Source organism: Ranitomeya imitator, chromosome 4 (genome assembly GCF_032444005.1).
Source record: "Ranitomeya imitator isolate aRanImi1 chromosome 4, aRanImi1.pri, whole genome shotgun sequence".
Classification (NCBI taxonomy): Eukaryota; Metazoa; Chordata; class Amphibia; order Anura; family Dendrobatidae; genus Ranitomeya; species Ranitomeya imitator.
The window spans coordinates 403,710,565-403,732,726 of NC_091285.1; the positions used below are offsets into that span (position 1 = coordinate 403,710,565).

General features: G+C 40.7%; 1 protein-coding gene across 2 annotated transcripts in view; it reads right to left on the minus strand.

Moving 5' to 3' along the window:
- Window positions 1–22,162, minus strand: part of PLXNA4 (plexin A4) — a 1,110,285-nt gene that overhangs the window by 243,607 nt on the left and 844,516 nt on the right. For both annotated transcript variants that reach the window (XM_069765352.1, XM_069765353.1), the window contains one exon: window positions 11,383–11,497. In XM_069765352.1, the coding sequence (XP_069621453.1) occupies window positions 11,383–11,497 (115 nt within the window). The remainder of the gene's footprint in view (window positions 1–11,382; window positions 11,498–22,162) is intronic.

Genomic DNA, 22,162 nt, shown 5'->3' on the forward strand with positions numbered 1-22,162 from the left:
ATTCATTGACATAATGAACAACAGTAATATTTTAAAAAGCAGCAGCGTGGTCGAACATGGGTCGCATCTAACAGGCTCAGCAGGGTTGTTTTATCACCTACAGCATCTGTCACGGGTAATATTTTACAAGCACCTCTCTATGTTTAACCCTGTTTGAATGACGGATGTTGCTATGAATTGACATATTCTATTACCCACTGATAGCTGAACATATTCTGTTCTTATGTTAACTCCATGCAACCTTTAAGATGTTGCTAAAGGATGATTTAGCAGTTATTGTTTTATCTTCCTTTTTTTCCAAAATAATACAAGCCTTATCTACTAACAAGCTAGTTTACATGTTGTGTCCTTTTGTTTATATATTTTAAAAAATTGACATTGTTTTAGGGGATCCTGTAGGTAAAATGATGCACGATGGGAGGGTAGATGATCAATACTTGAAATTCTGTAAACACATTGAATCCATTACTGTAAAGTAAGCTTGAACTGGAAGCTCAAAAGGAGAAATTAAAATGTCATTCAATACCTTAATATACAATGGCATGGAATAGTTTGGGCACCCCTGGTCAAAATTACTGTTTCTGTGAACAGTTAAGTAAGTTGAAGATGAAATGATCTCTAAAAGGCCTAAAGTTAAACATGACACATTTCCTTTCTATTTTATATAAAAAAAAAATTACATATATATATACACTGCTCAAAAAAAAAATAAAGGGAACACTTAAACAACAGAATATAACTCCAAGTAAATCAAACTTCTGTCAAATCAAACTGTCCACTTAGGAAGCAACACTGTTTGACAATCAATTTCACGTGCTGCTGTGCAAATGGAACAGATGGAAATTATTGGCAATTAATACACACTCAATAAAGGATTAGTTCTGCAGGTGGGGACCACAGACCACATCTCAGTACCAATGCTTTCTGGCTGATGTTTTGGTCACTTTTGAATGTTGGTTGTGCTTTCACACTTGTGGTAGCATGAGACGGACTCTACAACCCACACAAGTGGCTCAGGTAGTGCAACTCATCCAAGATGTCACATCAATGCGAGCTGTGGCAAGAAGGTTTGCTGTGTCTGTCAGGGTAGTGTCCAGAGGCTGGAGGTGCTACCCAGAGATAGGCCAGTACACCAGGAGATGTGGAGGGGGCCATAGAAGGGCAACAACCCAGCAGCAGGACCGCTACCTCAGCCTTTGTGCAAGGAGGACCAGGAGGAGCACTGCCAGAGCCCTGAAATATGACCTCTATCAGGCCACAAGTGTGCATGTGTTTGCACAAACGGTTAGAAACCGAATCCATGAGGATGGTATGAGTACCCGACGTCCACAGATGGGGGTTGTGCTCACAACCAACACCATGCAGGATGCTTGGCATTTGCCACAGAACACCAGGATTGGCAAATTCGCCACTGGCACCCTGTGCTCTTCACAGATGAAAGCAGGTTCATACTGAGTACATGCGACAGACGTGACAAAGTCTGGAGATGTTGTGGAGAGCGATTTGCTGCCTGAAACATCCTTCAGCATGACCGGTTTGGCAGTGGGTCAGTAATGGTGTGGGGTAGCATTTCTTTGGAGGGCTGCACAGCCCTCCATGTGCTCACCAGAGGTAGCATGACTGCCATTAGGTATCGAGATCCTCAGACCCCTTGTGAGACCATATGCAGATGTGGTTGGCCCTGGGTTCCTCCCAATGCAGGACAATGGCAGACCTCATGTGGCTGGAGTGTGTCAGCAGTTCCTGCAAGATGAAGGCATTGAAGCTATGGACTGGCCCGCTCATTCTCCAGACTTGAATCCGATTGAACACATCTGGGACATCATGTCTCACACCATCCACCAATGTCATGTTGCACCACAGACTGTCCAGTAGTTGGCGGATGCTTTAGTCCAGGTCTGGGAGGAGATCCCTCGGGAGAGACGATCTGCCACCTCATCAGGAGCATGCCAAGGCATTACAGGGAGGTCATAAAGGCACGAGGAGGCCACACACACTACTGAGCATCATTTCCTTGTCTTGAAGAATTTCCACTGAAGTTGGATCAGCCTGTAATTTCATTTTCCACTTTGATTCTGAGCATCATTCCAACTCCAGATCTCCGTGGGATATTAGTTGTGATTTACGTTGCTAATTTTTTGGTTTTATCATTTTCAACACATTCTATTATGTAATGAATAAAGATTTACAACTGGAATATATAATTCAGTGATATCTAGGATGTGGGATTTTAGTGTTACCTTTATTTTTTTGATCAGTGTATATATATATATATATATATATATATATATATATATATATACAAAATGAAACAAAGTCCAGCTCACCATAGTTGACATCCTGTGGAACTCGGAGCACGGAACTGCTGTGTCAGGGCGTAGAAGAACCAAAAAAATGATGAGGAATCCAGCTCAATGAGGTACTGAAAAAAAACCTTTCTTTATTCACTTCAAATCATGTTCAGTGGAGGATAAAACATTAAAATGCGATATCAATGCGTTTCTGGTGAACAAGCACCCTTAATCATAGTTAAGGGTGCTTGTTCACCAGAAATACGTTGATATCGCATTTTAATCCATGTTGTTGCTGATGTTTTATCCTCCACAGATCATGATTTGTAGTGAATAAAGAAAGGTGTTTTTTTTTCACTACTTCGTTGAGCTGGATTCCTCATCATTTTTTTGATATATACAGTGGGGCAAAAAAGTATTTAGTCAGTCAGCAATAGTGCAAGTTCCACCACTTAAAAAGATGAGAGGCGTCTGTAATTTACATCATAGGTAGACCTCAACTATGGGAGACAAACTGAGAAAAAAAAATCCAGAAAATCACATTGTCTGTTTTTTTAACATTTTATTTGCATATTATGGTGGAAAATAAGTATTTGGTCAGAAACAAACAATCAAGATTTCTGGTTCTCACAGACCTGTAACTTCTTCTTTAAGAGTCTCCTCTTTCCTCCACTCATTACCTGTAGTAATGGCACCTGTTTAAACTTGTTATCAGTATAAAAAGACACCTGTGCACACCCTCAAACAGTCTGACTCCAAACTCCACTATGGTGAAGACCAAAGAGCTGTCAAAGGACACCAGAAACAAAATTGTAGCCCTGCACCAGGCTGGGAAGACTGAATCTGCAATAGCCAACCAGCTTGGAGTGAAGAAATCAACAGTGGGAGCAATAATTAGAAAATGGAAGACATACAAGACCACTGATAATCTCCCTCGATCTGGGGCTCCACGCAAAATCCCACCCCGTGGGGTCAGAATGATCACAAGAACGGTGAGCAAAAATCCCAGAACCACGCGGGGGGACCTAGTGAATGAACTGCAGAGAGCTGGGACCAATGTAACAAGGCCTACCATAAGTAACACACTACGCCACCATGGACTCAGATCCTGCAGTGCCAGACGTGTCCCACTGCTTAAGCCAGTACATGTCTGGGCCCGTCTGAAGTTTGCTAGAGAGCATTTGGATGATCCAGAGGAGTTTTGGGAGAATGTCCTATGGTCTGATGAAACCAAACTGGAACTATTTGGTAGAAACACAACTTGTCGTGTTTGGAGGAAAAAGAATACTGAGTTGCATCCATCAAACACCATACCTACTGTAAAGCATGGTGGTGGAAACATCATGCTTTGGGGCTGTTTCTCTGCAAAGGGGCCAGGACGACTGATCCGGGTACATGAAAGAATGAATGGGGCCATGTATCGTAAGATTTTGAGTGCAAACCTCCTTCCATCAGCAAGGGCATTGAAGATGAAACGTGGCTGGGTCTTTCAACATGACAATGATCCAAAGCACACCGCCAGGGCAACGAAGGAGTGGCTTCGTAAGAAGCATTTCAAGGTCCTGGAGTGGCCTAGCCAGTCTCCAGATCTCAACGCTATAGAAAACCTTTGGAGGGAGTTGAAAGTCCGTGTTGCCAAGCGAAAAGCCAAAAACATCACTGCTCTAGAGGAGATCTGCATGGAGGAATGGGCCAACATACCAACAACAGTGTGTGGCAACCTTGTGAAGACTTACAGAAAACGTTTGACCTCTGTCATTGCCAACAAAGGATATATTACAAAGTATTGAGATGAAATTTTGTTTCTGACCAAATACTTATTTTCCACCATAATATGCAAATAAAATGTTAAAAAAACAGACAATGTGATTTTCTGGATTTTTTTTTTCTCAGTTTGTCTCCCATAGTTGAGGTCTACCTATGATGTAAATTACAGACGCCTCTCATCTTTTTAAGTGGTGGAACTTGCACTATTGCTGACTGACTAAATACTTTTTTGCCCCACTGTATACACATATATCACCATTTTTTCATTTTAGAAAATACAAAAAAGGAAAATGGGCTGACGCAAAATTTGATTTATGTGGTCAGATAACTTTGACCAAGGTTTCAGACCTTAATTAGCCTGTTAGGGTTATGGCTTGTTCACTATCATCGTTAGGAAAGGCCATGTGTTATAGATTTACCAGTTTTATAAAAACTGAGCCTCCTCTAACCTTGAACCAAAAAACTGCAGCCACACGTTCTTCTAAACAGCTGGCTAGCACTCTGAAAATGAAAATGGTGGAGGTTCACAAAGCAAGAGAAGGTTATAAGAAGATAGCTGTTAGGTGTCAAGTTACCGCCTCTGCACAGGGGGAATCTCGAACCATCTCTGCTGCAGTTTCCCATTCTTCTCCAGACGCAGTGGAGTCTGCTCAGCAGAGATAACGGTCCCAGCATCTAGCTCAGGCTGATACTGGACGACTGGTTATTACTGCCCTTCCAGGCTATGTCCTTGTAGCCAGCAATGTTCAGCAGCGAGCAGGTCTTTCTGGGACTAAGTCCTGCTTTTCCCATACTGAGCATGCCAACGGGATGACCTCCCATTGTAGGTCGGGGGTCACATGCTCAGGTCCTATTGCGGCTCCTATTGGTCCATATGGAAGGTCTTGTAGCACTGTCACAATAAAAGGTTTGCATGGCTGCTCGGTCATGCGCTAGTGTACTCTTGTGAATGTATGTGTGTTGATGAGAGAAAGTTGCTCTTTATTTATCCCCTCCCTTGTGTTTGACTGCTTGCGAAAGGTGGATGATTGCTGTTGCCCGCCCATTTTAATATCTGAGAACAGCATAATGAAGGAAAAGAGAGACCCTTATTCCAGCGATGCATTACTTAGTTTACTGGATGCAGAAGTTGTGACACAGAGTTTTTAGGTGTTGCATGCAGCAGAGCTCAGAAAGGTAATCCCGCCCACACCACAGACTTCTGTGTACATTATCTATTGACAACGAACTGCTTATCACATGAGGGGGTGTGGGTTACACAGGGGCTTATGCTCACTGTGGTCAGGGCAGTGATAGTCTCCTATTGATAAAACATTAATTGCAAAAAAAAAAACAGCAGACAGCCCAATAAGTAAAAAAATTGTTGAGTTCAGTGTCTCAGCTCCTACCCCATGCTGTCCTCAGATTGCATAGCAAAACCCTGCTGACAGATTCCCTTTTACTAGGTCTCATGCTGTAATGACAACACGAAGCCTTGTCGATGCAGAAAGCACTTGACCTATGAAGGATATCAAAGATCTGCTGAGACTGAAGACTGGACTGGAACTGTTAACTAGGCGAGGGGCTGTGTGGAAAAGATGATGGAGGGGTGAGTATTATTTATTTATTTTATCATACTCTCACGTCATTCTATTTGCAATACATTTAAATAAATGCAAATTTAATTTTCTGGATTTTTTTTAGCAAATTTACGAATTCAAATTTTTGCAGGTACGCTCATCGTTAATCGGAAACTGATCCTTTTTTTCTTTTCAAAATGTATCACACACATTGCCCGAGAGTGTGACTTTTGGGCTTATCTGTTATAAACAACCCCTGATTATATTTCTTCTGAGGACATTTTAAGCTGCTATTTAAGACTCCTTAAGTTTGTACTTGTGTGCAGCTTTCTCTATAAAGGCCAAGTGATGAAAATCATTGTTACACAAAGGATGCCTACAGGTTTCAATGGGCGTCTGGTGAGCTTTACGCTGTGTTTAGTTAGATTCCCTTGTGATCAAAATGTTTGAGCTGAACCCAAAACATTACATAAAAAAGGGAATTTATAAACCAACTTTATATGTTACTAAAGTATTCATTATTTTCCTAAACTGTGCTGATTACAGTAAAGATCAAGCAAAAATATCTTTATTGTTACACTTGTGCGTCAAGTAAGTACGTAAGTTATTCAATCCTAATGATACTACTACGCTAATAGCAGCACTTTGTAACTAAAGAACCCTATTAATCCCCAGGGAAAAAGCATACAACTATTAGGGCAGGACATTCCCAGCATTCGGTCTTTATAAATATGTCGTCTATTGTATACTCGAAAATAGAGGCAGTACGTTGGCGCCAATTTGTTACATTGTTTTCTTTCCTATTTGATCCACTTACAGTTGATAATAATAATGAATCTGTGAGTCTGACCCCACCGCAGGGACCATTTTACCTCTGCTGTGGACCAAGGATAGCGACCAAAAACGTTACCATGACAACTCGTTCAGGTGACAAAACTAAAATCCACAAAGAGAGAATTAAAAGGAGAAAAAAAATTTTTTCTGAAAGTTGTTTTTTTTTCTGCCTATCTTTTCCTGTGCTGCAGTTTATGACAGCAATAATAGCTTCCTCAGAGAATCATTTTAGGCAGCCATAGAGCGCAACAGTGCTGTTATCACATAGATAATAGACATTTAGAACTTGGCAATATTGTCATTATTTCGCAACAGACATCTGGATCTACGAGTCTCTGTCTGAAAATATTACCAGATTTTTTTTCCCACATTTTCTAGGCCAGAGACGAAAAATACCATTGTGCCAAAAGGGAAGGAAATGGGGGCAAATCTACAACCATGAGTCTCAGCTGACATTTTCTTGTGGTGACAAGCTGCATGTTTCTTATATAACCTGTCTCTTAAATGATAAACCATTGGCCTCCCACTATGTTTCTAGTCGATTCAAATCAGTCACAAAGGCCATTTCTTGCTCCGAGATATTCTCAATGTCCAATTTATCATGTGTCGCGGATTGACATATGTGCCAATAAGAAGTATTAACAAAAACATGTCACTTTATCTGAGACAGCGCTGACATTATCATCTGGACATATTTATTCCTGGCTGTAACATTCATGCTGCAATCGGAAAGTGTCCCGATAAACTAGAAGAGCAAACAGAGAATACGAAAATGCAAAGAATATATGTTTATGTAACTCACGGGAAATCTGATAAAAAGTGAATTAGAGAAATAGGAATAGTTCTTGCAATCACATAATCTTACGAGTCAAGTTCCTCAAACATTATGATGATCAGCTGTTATCACCAGGGAAGACCACAAAGAGCCATAAAAGCCATATTGTGCATGTTTACTGCAACAACGCTACAGCTTCGGAAGAGCAGCATTACAAGCTATTGCTAACGAGTTCAGTAAATTGCAAACCAAGTGATGTATGAAGGGGGCATAGCCCTCCAGATTGTCTATCAGCAAGCTTCCGCTCTGGCTCCTAAAATGGGACCCAAGTGGGAATTCCCTCTGTATTACTATATAACTTTATAGGCCACATAGGAAGGGTTTGCCTATATGCCATTCAATCCTCAACAGTGAAATTGCAACACTAAGAATGAAAAGTTATGGAATGATAGAATTCACACCATAGAAAGACATGATATTAGTATGCACTTGGTCTATAAAGAATGGACTGTCTTATTATTTTATTAGGGTATTATATAACACGTTCTACCTGCTAAAACTGTCCACATGTACTGTGGTATACTGCCTGTTTATATACTCTGCAATAGGATGGGTTGATCTGCACACATGGCGCTTTTTATCTTGCCGGCCAGGGACATGTTACAGTGCGCCAGCATCACAAGGCACATCTGTCACTTATATAGGGATTGATGATGCTGTTGAGACGTTGTATTACAAGTCCGTTTTTAAAAAAAAAGAAAAAGAAAGAGTGGCAGGTTCTTTTACCCTGTGAACGTGCTCAGCTTTGCAACATTGTTACACTCCTCCATGTTGAAACTTTTCATTTATCCAGGTATAACAAAAAATAACAGCGGCATGCTTTGTCAAGACGGTGAAGTTGTGTTTACTGGCAAATGTGTTGCTGGGGACATTATACCACATATATAAGAATGTATTACCTAAAAACACACAGGGTGCAATCCCTTTTTGGCCCAATCATTCAGTCAAATTATACTAATGGGGTTATATTTGAGCACAGGAGGATTAGTTTTATAAATTTGGGGGCCCATTTCCTCACCTCTTAATACTATGTGTTAAAAATGTGTCCTAAAAATGACACTTTTGTGAAAAAAATATATTTTTTCACACTCAGTTTGAATCCCTAAACTAATTCTTTATGGGGGGGACTTTAGAAAATGGGGCCAATTGTTAAAGGGAACCTGTCACCCCGTTTTTTCAAGATGAGCTAAAAATAGCATTAAATAGGGGCAGAGCTGTGCTTTACATTAGTGTATTTTGTGAGCCTTTATTCCCCACCTATGCTACCGAAATAGCTTCGTAAAGTCGCCGTTTTGGGCTGTCACTCACGCTGGTCTGGTCAGGTGGGCGTGGTGACAGCGCTGTTTCTCCCCCAGATCTCCGTTGGTGGCGTAGTGTTGTGCGCATGTCCAACTGGCGAATCCACTGCGCAGCTTGAAGGAAAAGAGCGCGATCTGTGCTATTCAGCCGTTTATCGGTGGGCGCGGCCATCTTCCTGAGGCCGCGCGTGCGCAGGTGGTTCTTCTCGGCTTCCCGGGGCTTCAGGAAAATGGCCGCGGGATGCAGCGTGTGCGCAGATGGCAATCGCGGTGGCCATTTTCCTGCAGCCGAGATGCGAATTAGTCATGTAAAATAACACTATTAACCTGCAGATATGGGGTTAATCTATTGCATTCTGACACCGTACAGCGCCAGCACTGAGAGCCCTGCTGCCAGGAGGAAATTATCTTTATTGGTCCTGGCAGCGTTGCTTTTAAAGTCACAGAGGAGGCACTGGATGTACCGCGCTCCCAGTACTGACTGACAGCAGGCTCTAATGCTGAACTTTAACCCTGCTGTTGTCTTTGATCAAAAATGACTGACCTTGAACTTCAACCCATCCACATGCGTGCGCAGATGGTTCTTCTCGGCTTCCCGGGGCTTCAAGAAAATGGCCGCGGGATGCCGCGCGTGCGCAGATGGCGATCGCGGCGGTTATTTTCCTGCAGCCGAGATGCGAACTCGGCTTCAGGAAAATGGCCGCCGAGATCTCTATGTGCGCACGCGCGGCATCCCGCGGCCATTTTCCTGAAGCCCTGGGAAGCCGAGAAGAACCATCTGCACACACGCGGCCTCAGAAAGTTGGCCATGCCCACCGATAAACAGCTGAATAGCACAGATCGCGCTCTTTTCCTTCAAGCTGCGCAGTGGATTCGCCAGTTGGACATGCGCACACCACTACGCCACCAACAGAGATCTGGGGGAGAAACAGCGCTGTCACCACGCCCACCAGACCAGACCAGCGTGAGTGACAGCCCAAAACGGCGACTTTACAAAGGTATTTCGGCAGCATAGGTGGGGAATAAAGGCTCCAAAAATACACTAATGTAAAGCACAGCTCTGCCCCTATTTAACGCTATTTTTAGCTCATCTTGAAAAAACGGGGTGACAGGTTCCCTTTAAGCTTCTGCTATTTTAGGATATCAAGAACTTTATTTCAGCCTAATTTGTGTTGCAAAATTCAAATAGCACTCCGTCTATTCAGAGCCCTGCCGTCTGTTCAAACAGTGGTATTTGACTGCATGTGGAGAATCTCCATGCTGAGATGACAGTGGATAACAAACTGAGTCGTCCATTTTTTTATGTTACGTCTTGAAAAAGTGAAAAAATTCGGGCTAAAACAACATTTTAGTGAAAAAATGTAAATATTTCTATGTGATGTTCAAATGTGATCACATTGTGTGTAGTAACTATGGGTTCAAAATCCTCACTATACCCCTGTATAAAATCTTTGAGGGGTGTAGTTTCAAAATGGGGTGTTTTGGGTTGTTTCCATGGTTTAGGTCCATCAGGGGTTCTCTACATGTGACATGGTGTCAGCTACCTATTCCAGCTAATTTTGTGTTCTGAGCCCTGCCATGCACGTAAACCGTAGTTTTCCACCACACATGGGGTATCCATGCATTCAGGAGAAATTGCACAAAAATTATATGATACATTTTCTCTTTTTAACCCTCTAAAAATGCAAAATTTGGAAATGAAACTAAATTTTTGTGGTAAAAATAGGAATTTTTATTTTCTTGGCTCAACTTTATAAAATTATGTGAAACACCTGGGGGTTCAAGGTGCTCACCACATCTAAATATTAAATTCTTTGAGCTGTCTAGCTTCCAAAAGGGGATTTCCACTGTTTAGGTACATCAGGGTCTCTCCAAACATGACATGGAGTCTGCTTCCAATTCCAGCCAATTTTGCATTCCAAAAGTCAAATAGTGCTTCTTCCTCTCCCTGCCATGCCTTGCGCCCAAACAGTAGTTTTACACCACATATGGGGTATCGATGTACTCCAGAGAAATTTCATAACAAAATAAATGGTGCATTTATTTCTTTTTATCCTTCTGCAAATGCAAAATTTGGAGCTAGTGTAACATTTTTGTGAGACAAAGTAAAATGTTCATTTTTTCTGTTCCCATTGCTTTAACTCCTGTGAAGCACCTGAAAGGTTAACAAAACTTCTTGAATGTGGTTTTGAGGACATTGAGGGGTGCAGTTTTTAGAATTATGCCACTTTTGGGTATTTTCTGTAATATAGGCCCTCCAAAGTCACTTCAGATGTGATGTGGTCCCCCAAAAAATGGTTTTGCAAAATTTGTTGGCAAAATGAGAAATTGCTGATCAACTTTGAACCCTTCTAACTTCCTAACAAAATAAAAGCTATAAAAAATTATGCAGATGTAAATAAGACATGTGGGATTTGTTATTTATCAACTATGTTGTGTGGTATAACTGTCTTAAGGTTATAAGGTTTAAGGGCATCAAAATTCAAAGTTTGAAAATTGTGATATTTTATAATTTTTTGGCCAAATTTTTGATATTTTCATAATTAAAAGCAAATAATATCGACCAAACTTTACGAATATCATGTCCTACAGCACGTCATGAAAAAACAATCTTAGAATCACTGTGATATTTTGAAGTGTTCCAGATTTATCAATTCATAAAATGACACTGGTCAGATTTAAAAAATTGATTGGTTCTTAAACGGTCAATACATTAACAACATCAATTTTATAGTATGGATTAAATATTATTATATTTCTGAAACAAAATGCTAGGACATGAAACACAGAATGATTACCTTGGGCATCTTGACTTTTCCTTCCTGAAAGGAACATGTCTGTGGATCATGGGTACACACATGTCGATATTTACACCAATGGCACTCATATGGACTTTGCACACAAGATAGGCACCTGAGGATATGAAGAATATATAAAATTCAATATAAATACTTAAAAATACAACTAATCCACACACACTATTGCTTAGATGGCCACAGAGCAAGCAAACTCATACAAGTCCATTTGCATTTGTCCAATCTTTTTAAAATGCTTATAGAATAGACATTTACAAATTTTATATACACTATTTAACATATGAAAGAGCATAGTCTATCTATTTAGATTGAGAACAGTTGTCCATGAAGTGTAGAGTTAATAATAATAATCTTTATTTTTATATAGCGCTAACATATTCCGCAGCGCTTTACAGTTTGCACACATTATCATCACTTTTCCCGATGGGGCTTACAATCTAGATTCCCTATCAGTATGTCTTGGGAATGTGGGAGGAAACCAGAGTACCTGAAGGAAACCCACGCAAACACGGGGAGAACATACAAACTCCTTGCAGATGTTGTCCTTGGTTGGATTTGAACCCAGGACCCCAGCGGTGCAAGGCTGCAGTACTAACCACTGAGCCACAGTGCTGCCTCGCGAAACATCTCCAAACAATTTTTTTTTGGTTATTGCTTCCAGCTTCACTAAGCATATAGGGTATTGTAGCAATTTAATATAAAATACATGAAAGTATAGCAGCTATTCTGAGCCAGTAGGAGGAGGTGGACGCCTCCTTGCTAAAACGCTTCTAATAGATGTAGATGCAATGGAATACATGTTATTCAAATTGATAACAAGCACTCACTCTGATAAATCAAATTAAAAATTCATACTGTATCATATTGTGTAAAGTCGTTACATAGTCGTCCATGAATATTTAATCTTTTTTCTTAAATCTTTATTTCTGTCAGAGTATTTGGAAGCAGGGGCATAGAGCTGTTTGTATGGAATGTATCTCTGAGAGTGTAGAGTCTTGTATGGCATTGCAACCAGAGAAAAACACAAAATACTCACTAAGATACAAAGCAGATAATTGATGCCATTGGGGTGTGTAACATACTGCATTGCAAGGCTTGTGTGGTATTAGATGATGAGAGATTATTTGCTAGTGCCACCTGTTCCTAATATCTCCAGTATTACGGTACAAATAAATGGGGTGGACATACAAGCACTTTTTAATAGGTTGTTAAATATTTATTAGTAAAAGAGTTTTCTTCCAGGACCTATTTTTTTATATAAAAGAATTGATCCATTGTTGTCTAAGTTTATCATTTACTCCCATTAAACTAACTTTACAGATCCACTGATATGGGTTCCTGAAATGTGACACTCCTGGAAGCTGAAAATCACATGCTGTATATCCAACATGAGATATTTGCTGCTGGCTTCTTGCTTCCCCACGTGCATGTCGTCAGCACCAGTTTCATATGTATAGGATGGCTCTTGTGCTGATTCCCAGTAGGGCAAGCATAGAAAGCACACAATGCACATGCGCAGTTCCACAATGTCAGGGGTCAGACACCTATCTTGCGATGCTTCGATAGAAAATTGATTTTTTTAAATGTGTATATCCTGTAGGGCTTCACGCTCTCTGGTAGTCGCTAGCGTTCACACAGGCAATGTGGTCTGGTCCAAACATCTGAAGCTTTATTGTCTCATAAGACTCCAGTGGTTACAAAACAAAACTGCTACTTCCAGGCCCAAAGGTTTGACAGGATAATAAACAGTTTGTGCACCAGGACACTCTCCTGTTGCTGTCATCTTCTGTCTGAGGCTGCCAACACTAGAAGTCATTTCCTTTCTACCATACACAGACCACGGTGTGTCACCCATGTAGCAAAGCAGGCAATTCACCTAGCTTAGTCTGGTTAGCAACAAACCATACTCTGCAGCTCCCAGCAGAATCCACACTGCCCAGTTCTCCTAGCACACTGCACACTAAGGGTATGTTCCCATGGTCAGTAAATGCTGCGGGATGGAAGCTGCGTACATCCCCAGCGTCAAACCCGCAGCATCAATATGTTACAGCATAGTGGATAGGATTTCAAGAAATCCCATCTCCACTATGCGTTCAGAGATGCCCCGACATCCCTACGTAAATGGACTTCCGGCGCGTCTTTGCAGACCGCAGCATGTCGATTTATGATGAGGAAACGCTCAGTCTCCACAGCGTAAATTTTCCATTCGCTATCATTACATACAGTAAAACCGCATTATCTTTAAAGTCACATGCATATTAAAAGCAGGAACGCAGCTTACTACGTATGTGAACTAATTTAAATAATATCTTACCTTATGCCACAGCTGGAAGTTCACGTCCACTGCAGTTCTCCCGATGAGCTCAGCCGACCACGAGAACTGTCGTGCACATCACCGCTGGGTTTATCTGCGGTCACTTGCCAAGTTCTCCCGGTCAGCTGATCATGAGGACTGCAGTGCAGGTGTCAGGCAGAGACCGAGTTATCTCCGGTGGTCATCTACAAGCTCCGCTGTGTCTGGATGTCAGGCTGGATGGTGGCATAATGCCAGAATTCAGCCTGACATCCAGATGTAGCAGAGCTGGACTCGTCGTGGGACATTATGGATTATCTTCTCAGTGGACAGGTATGGTATATTGTTGCCTTTCTATTTTATTTCTCTTACAAGAGATCAAGGGCTTCGGTGGAATGGGTGAAGCAGTAAGTATGGTTTGATTAAGAATATTAAAGGAGTCTGTGTGATTATTTCAATTAAAAGACTTTGTTCTGGCCATGGGCTTGATAACACTGGACAATACAAGGGTGACATCAACCCCACAAATATTACCCAACTTGCCACCGCTACAGGGCAAGTGGGAAAAGCTGAGCTGGGTAAAGTGCCACAATTGGCGCATCTTTGGATGTGCCAATTGTGGGGCGGCTGTGGGCTGCTATTTTTAGGATGGTGAGGGCCAAAATCCATGGGCCTCACCAGACTGAGAATACAATGTCGCAGCTGTCTGCTTTTTCCTTGGCTGGTTAACAAAAATAGACAGACCCCATGCTGTTTTTTTTGGAAGGGATCCCATTAATTTTGCTAACCATCCAAGGTAAGCATACTGCTGTGGCCTGGCATTATCAGGCTGGTAAGGTTCATGGATATTGGATCCTAACTAGCCTGAAATACCAGGCCGCCGCTATCTGCATTTTCCTTGGCTAGTTAACAAAAATAGGGGGACCCCACACTATTTTTTTTAGAGGAGATCCCACTATTTTTGCTAACCATCCAAGGTAAGCAGACTGCTGCGGCCTGGTATTATCAGGCTGGTAAGGTTCATGGATATTGGATCCTAACTAGCCTGAAATACCAGGCCGCAGCTATCTGCATTTTCCTTGGCTAGTTAACAAAAATAGGGGGACCCCACACTATTTTTTTTAGAGGAGATCCCACTATTTTTGCTAACCATCCAAGGTAAGCAGACTGCTGCGGTGTGGTGTTATCAGGCTGGTAAGGTTCATGGATATTGGATCCTTACCAGTCTGAAATACCAGCCCCAGTAGTCTGCTTTACTCTGGCTGGTTAACATATATAGGGGACCTCACGCCATTTTTTAAAAATTATTATTTATTTATTAACAAGGAGGGGACCTCTCTGTGTGCTTTACTCCACTTTCTGTGTCATGCACGTCCGGCTGTGTCACAAGATTTACCATTATGTAAATTAGTTCACATGAGTAGGAAGTTGCGTTAGCGCACTTAATGTGCATGTAACTAGGAACATAATGCGGTTTTACCGTATCTAATGAAAGTGTATGGGTAATTTACGCAGTGGAGATGGAGCGTCTCCGCTGCATAAATTGACAAGCTGCAGTTTGGAAAGATGTGCCGCATGTCCGTCTCTGTGGGTGAGCCACAGGCATTGGTGCACACATAGTGAGCAGCGTCCAACTCGCAGCGTTTACTGACCGTGGGAACATACCCTAATATATCTGCAAACAGGAAATCACTTTTTTCTTTTTTTCCCTTCTCAGAAGCCAACTTACAATTAGCTTTATTTCAAGTGACAAAAAACCTGCATGAAATGAAAAAATGCATTAAAAATGTAAAAATCACATCAAAATCGCAGGTGACCTGCCAGTGACCTCAGATGCAGATTTGGTGCAGATTTCACCTGCTTCAAATCCTGAGCAAATATTGAGCCATTCCTGACCGTGAAAACATACCCTTAGTGAACCCATTTCCTGGTTCTAGTAAGGTCTTGGCAGGTGCCTATAATCAGACCCTGCAGCACTAGGATTTAACCCTCTCCTACCTAGCTTTTCTACAGTCCATTAATGATTAATTTTTTTATAGCAATCTGTTTAAAGACCATAATGGCTTGGTTTTTAAATACCTCGCAATAACATCTTGGCAGTCTTAGCAGTTGTCCTGGGTGTACAAATTTAAAAAAATCCTATATCGTGCTTCATCATTTGCAAGGTTTTCCAACCACATATTGAGTAAGAAACATTAAAAGTGGATTAACAGGTTTTAACATTAAGGGTATGTTCCAACAGTCAGTAAACGCTGCTGGTTGGACGCTGCATACAACCGCAGCGTTCAACTCGCAGCGTCCAGATGTTACAGCATAGTGGATGGGATTTTAAGAAATCTCATACCCACTAAATGTGCAACGTCTTACCAGACCACAGCATGTCAATTTATCTTGCAGAAACGCGAGCCTCAAAAATATAAATGTCACCCGTACAATGTATTGGGTGGGGTGATTCCACACGGTTCAATGAACATATGCGGAATCACCTGCATTCAAAAGCCGGCGGGCGCTTTGGACGCAGTGGACATGTGCTGTGCCCAAAGCACTGTCAATTACTGACTGTGTGCACATACCCTTATTGTCTGTGATTGTTGAGTGACTGACCCTCATTCCAACTTAACAAAAGGGTGTTGTGGCCCTTTTACTGCAGATTCTGATATATTAGGATTCTCATTCATATTACAGTGTCTGGTACTGAAGCTCTCTGACTACTAATAACTTCACATACTGTACGTGTACATGATTCTTAGGTCAGTTAGAAGGTCCACAGCTACCTTAATTCTACATGGGTAAAGGATATGGGGTTCACACATGTTTGCTTGCATATTGGTGACTTATTCTCAGGATAAACTAACGACTAAGTTCATAGTCTGAAACATCGCATTCTCTAACAGCTCATATGAGCTCCTAAAGTGCAGTTAGCTTATCCAACAGCAAACTAATAAGTATTGTATGTGGCTGGGTGTACATATAGCCAGTAGTGCAGCTACCGGGGCAGAGGGTGTGGTTGTCCTGGGCTCCACGCTCTGAGGGGCCAAGCCAGATGTATGTTACTTTTAACTGTACCAGCGTTCGCCACTATGGGGACTGTGAGCCAGGGGAGACCCAGGCCCCCCTCAACTGTCATTGCACATTCAACCGTATCGACATCCTGGATGCCGATACAGTTGAAAGCAATAATCAAAGAGGGAGCATCAGCTCACGCTCCCTCCAACATCATTATTTCTCATAGTCTGACATCTGCGAGATGTGCTGTATCAATAACTGTCCTGTAATCTCTTACATGTTCTGTAGCACTGGTATCTACCGCTATATAGTCACCATACAGTGGTAATATCAGTGCTGGTCTCTGTATATAGATTTTTTTTATAACAGCTTGGTCATCTTCTGAGATTCTCCTACATCCACTATTACGGTTGGCCACCATAGCTGTAATTAGGGTTACTTGGTTAGGGGTCCACTCAGAAGTTTTGACACCATCCCCACCCAAGAACCAAACCCCTAGCTACACCTCTGCATATACTAGTTGTGTTTAGTTAGTAGTTTTATTCTTGAGCCAAGTACAACACATAACAAAATGTTATACACTGTGTACCATTTCTCCATTCATAGCCAAACAGAAACGCTGCTTGAAAATTTTTCTGTCTGAATTAGGAATATGCCTGGAGTAACACCTTGTGCCATTATACAATATATTCATAAAACTAAAGGGGTATCCTCAAGTTTGGAAACTATATCCTGCCCACTGGATAATTTTTATGGGAGCTCTGAAGACCAGCTAAACACAACATTTGGCTAACTCCAGCAGTGGTACCATTAATCAAGAGTGGATACAGACTGAAGATGGCCACTGTGCATGAAGAAATTATGGGCCATTTGCAGTCCATATAGCTTATTGCATACACAACTCCACCTGCATTGAAGGTAGAAGCGCGCCCCATTACTTTTTAGGCCCCTATACAGCTGCACAGTTTGCCCTAATGGTATGTCTGCACCTGTAATTAATAATGAATGGTTCAGCAGTGTGCATAATCAACCACCTCTCTTGTAATACAGGTCTCTTTAGAGCCCCACTTGTCGGGATCGGTGGGGTTCCAGTGGTTGGATAGTTATCCCCTATCCATTGGATAGAGGATAATTCCCAACTTTGAGAATACTCCTTCAAAGCCATTTATACGATTCTTTATTTTTTCACATTTTTTTTTACATTTGATAGCATTTTTGTGCACACAAAAATATATAAAGGGAATGATACAAAGCAAGCCATGTTTGAAGACAGGAATCAAGTGTGCATTTAGTAATTTGCCACTATTACTAATAATTTGATCAGTAATGCAAATACTGTAATTCTACATCAAAGTTAGAATGCAAAAAGTTCTGTTTTTCAATGACAAAGTTTTCTTTGCAGTAGTTTTTATGTATGTTCAACATTATTGTTGTGAAAATGTTTCTTTTAGTAAACAAAAGACTATTTTGCCATTTTCAATTTTCCCCTTCACAAAAAACTAAAGAAAATTTGAATGTTGTTTCAGAAATACTAGTACTAGGGCGTAAACTCAACGTGTTTTCTCTTCCATTTGTACAAATGCTACTAACATGAAAGAGGAAATTACCCACAAATAAAAACAAGAATACAGAGGAAAAAAAGTAACAAAAAAATACAATGAGACAGTAAGATTTATAATATAGTCACAGAATATGTCATGGATGGACAGTTACACAAATACCAATTCTCGGGTTGTTACACTCTATAACCGAACAATGAAGAGGTGCCTGGACACAAATAAAAGGGGTGACATCTGAAAAATGAGAAATATCACTGCATCCCGAGTTTTCTAATAAGTGAGGGTCCTGGAGGTAGGATTTGTTTCAACTGTATAAGGCATTAATTAAAGGGATATTCCCATCTCCAAGATCCTATTCCAATATATAGTAGATTTACTAATAATACATTTAGCAAATTCCTTCAATTAGAAATGTAGTACAGTTCTTCTGATTCGCTATGTCATTACCCCATGTGCAGGGCATTGCAGTATCTTAGGTATCCAAAGCTACAGCCATTCATATACTGTACTGCCAGTGAGTAGTTTGTTGGCTTGTTAGTGGTTGTAACCATGGATATCTAAGCTGCAGTGCCCTACACATGGGGTAAGCAACATAACGAATCAGAATTTCTAATTAGAAGAATTTGCTAATATTATTATTATTACACCTGCTACATATTGAGATAAGACCTTGGAAGTGGGAATATCCCATTTATGGTACAATCAAAAAGTGTTCTGTTTTGAAATATATTACAATATTTCATTTGAATTATTTTTTTAATTAACCTCTTAATTATCAACCTCTTTTTAGCTATGTATTGAATCAAGGTATGTTTAAACATAGTCATATTCTAGTTTTCATTAGTAGTTATCAGCTTTGTAAATGCAAACGTTGCCATTTTTTTGGATTTTTGTGTGAAAAGTTGCATTGGTACTATAGGCATGAAAAATTATTTTCACGCTCAGAGAGAAATTGTTAGGGCTCATGCACACACTGACTATGTAAGCAAGTTGTTAGATTCCATAAATAGGCCTCTATGACCAGCTGGGCACATATTGTACCTCTGTGAGTCTTCATTTTTCTGTGCTAGCTTTCTTACAGATTCTATAAAAAGCATGTCTTGTTTTTGCTGTTTCAACATGATGCAGACTCTTTCAGAAGCAATATTTTGCAAAAAACAGTGTATGTAATCTGCGATGAGCGCTTGATTGATGACTGCATTCTGCATTGCCGTTTATCAATATTTTACCATTGCATTTAAAGTAAATTCTTTAGGCAATGCACTAATTTATGTAAGAACTTTTCCAGGCTGTAATAAGGTTGACATAATAACATAACATAGTAACATAGTAACATAGTAACATAGTTAGTAAGGCCGAAAAAAGACATTTGTCCATCCAGTTCAGCCTATATTCCATCATAATAAATACCCAGATCTACGTCCTTCTACAGAACCTAATAATTGTATGATACAATATTGTTCTGCTCCAGGAAGACATCCAGGCCTCTCTTGAACCCCTCGACTGAGTTCGCCATCACCACCTCCTCAGGCAAGCAATTCCAGATTCTCACTGCCCTAACAGTAAAGAATCCTCTTCTATGTTGGTGGAAAAACCTTCTCTCCTCCAGACGCAAAGAATGCCCCCTTGTGCCCGTCACCTTCCTTGGTATAAACAGATCCTCAGCGAGATATTTGTATTGTCCCCTTATATACTTATACATGGTTATTAGATCGCCCCTCAGTCGTCTTTTTTCTAGACTAAATAATCCTAATTTCGCTAATCTATCTGGGTATTGTAGTTCTCCCATCCCCTTTATTAATTTTGTTGCCCTCCTTTGTACTCTCTCTAGTTCCATTATATCCTTCCTGAGCACCGGTGCCCAAAACTGGACACAGTACTCCATGTGCGGTCTAACTAGGGATTTGTACAGAGGCAGTATAATGCTCTCATCATGTGTATCCAGACCTCTTTTAATGCACCCCATGATCCTGTTTGCCTTGGCAGCTGCTGCCTGGCACTGGCTGCTCCAGGTAAGTTTATCATTAACTAGGATCCCCAAGTCCTTCTCCCTGTCAGATTTACCCAGTGGTTTCCCGTTCAGTGTGTAATGGTGATATTGATTCCCTCTTCCCATGTGTATAACCTTACATTTATCATTGTTAAACCTCATCTGCCACCTTTCAGCCCAAGTTTCCAACTTATCCAGATCCATCTGTAGCAGAATACTATCTTCTCTTGTATTAACTGCTTTACATAGTTTTGTATCATCTGCAAATATCGATATTTTACTGTGTAAACCTTCTACCAGATCATTAATGAATATGTTGAAGAGAACAGGTCCCAATACTGACCCCTGCGGTACCCCACTGGTCACAGCGACCCAGTTAGAGACTATACCATTTATAACCACCCTCTGCTTTCTATCACTAAGCCAGTTTCTAACCCATTTACACACATTTTCCCCCAGACCAAGCATTCTCATTTTGTGTACCAACCTCTTGTGCAGCACGGTATCAAACGCTTTGGAAAAATCGAGATATACCACGTCCAATGACTCACCGTGGTCCAGTCTATAGCTTACCTCTTCATAAAAACTGATTAGATTGGTTTGACAGGAGCGATTTCTCATAAACCCATGCTGATATGGAGTTAAACAGTTATTCTCATTGAGATAATCCAGAATAACATCCCTCAGAAACCCTTCAAATATTTTACCAACAATAGAGGTTAGACTTACTGGCCTATAATTTCCAGGTTCACTTTTAGAGCCCTTTTTGAATATTGGCACCACATTTGCTGTGCGCCAGTCCTGCGGAACAGACCCTGTCGCTATAGAGTCACTAAAAATAAGAAATAATGGTTTATCTATTACATTACTTAGTTCTCTTAGTACTCGTGGGTGTATGCCATCCGGACCCGGAGATTTATCTATTTTAATCTTATTTAGCCGGTTTCGCACCTCTTCTTGGGTTAGATTGGTGACCCTTAATATAGGGTTTTCATTGTTTCTTGGGATTTCACCTAGCATTTCATTTTCCACCGTGAATACCGTGGAGAAGAAGGTGTTTAATATGTTAGCTTTTTCCTCGTCATCTACAACCATTCTTTCCTCACTATTTTTTAAGGGGCCTACATTTTCAGTTTTTATTCTTTTACTATTGATATAGTTGAAGAACAGTTTGGGATTAGTTTTACTCTCCTTAGCAATGTGCTTCTCTGTTTCCTTTTTGGCAGCTTTAATTAGTTTTTTAGATAAAGTATTTTTCTCCCTATAGTTTTTTAGAGCTTCAATGGTGCCATCCTGCTTTAGTAGTGCAAATGCTTTCTTTTTACTGTTAATTGCCTGTCTTACTTCTTTGTTTAGCCACATTGGGGTTTTCCTATTTCTAGTCCTTTTATTCCCACAAGGTATAAACCGCTTACACTGCCTATTTAGGATGTTCTTAAACATTTCCCATTTATTATCTGTATTCTTATTTCTGAGGATATTGTCCCAGTCTACCAGATTAAGGGCATCTCTAAGCTGTTCAAACTTTGCCTTCCTAAAGTTCAATGTTTTTGTGACTCCCTGACAAGTCCCCCTAGTGAAAGACAGGTGAAACTGCACAATATTGTGGTCGCTATTTCCTAAATGCCCAACCACCTGCAGATTTGTTATTCTGTCAGGTCTATTAGATAGTATTAGGTCTAAAAGTGCTGCTCCTCTGGTTGGATTCTGCACCAATTGTGAAAGATAATTTTTCTTGGTTATTAGCAGAAACCTGTTGCCTTTATGGGTTTCACAGGTTTCTGTTTCCCAGTTAATATCCGGGTAGTTAAAGTCCCCCATAACCAGGACCTCATTATGGGTTGCAGCTTCATCTATCTGCTTTAGAAGTAGACTTTCCATGCTTTCTGTTATATTTGGGGGTTTGTAACAGAC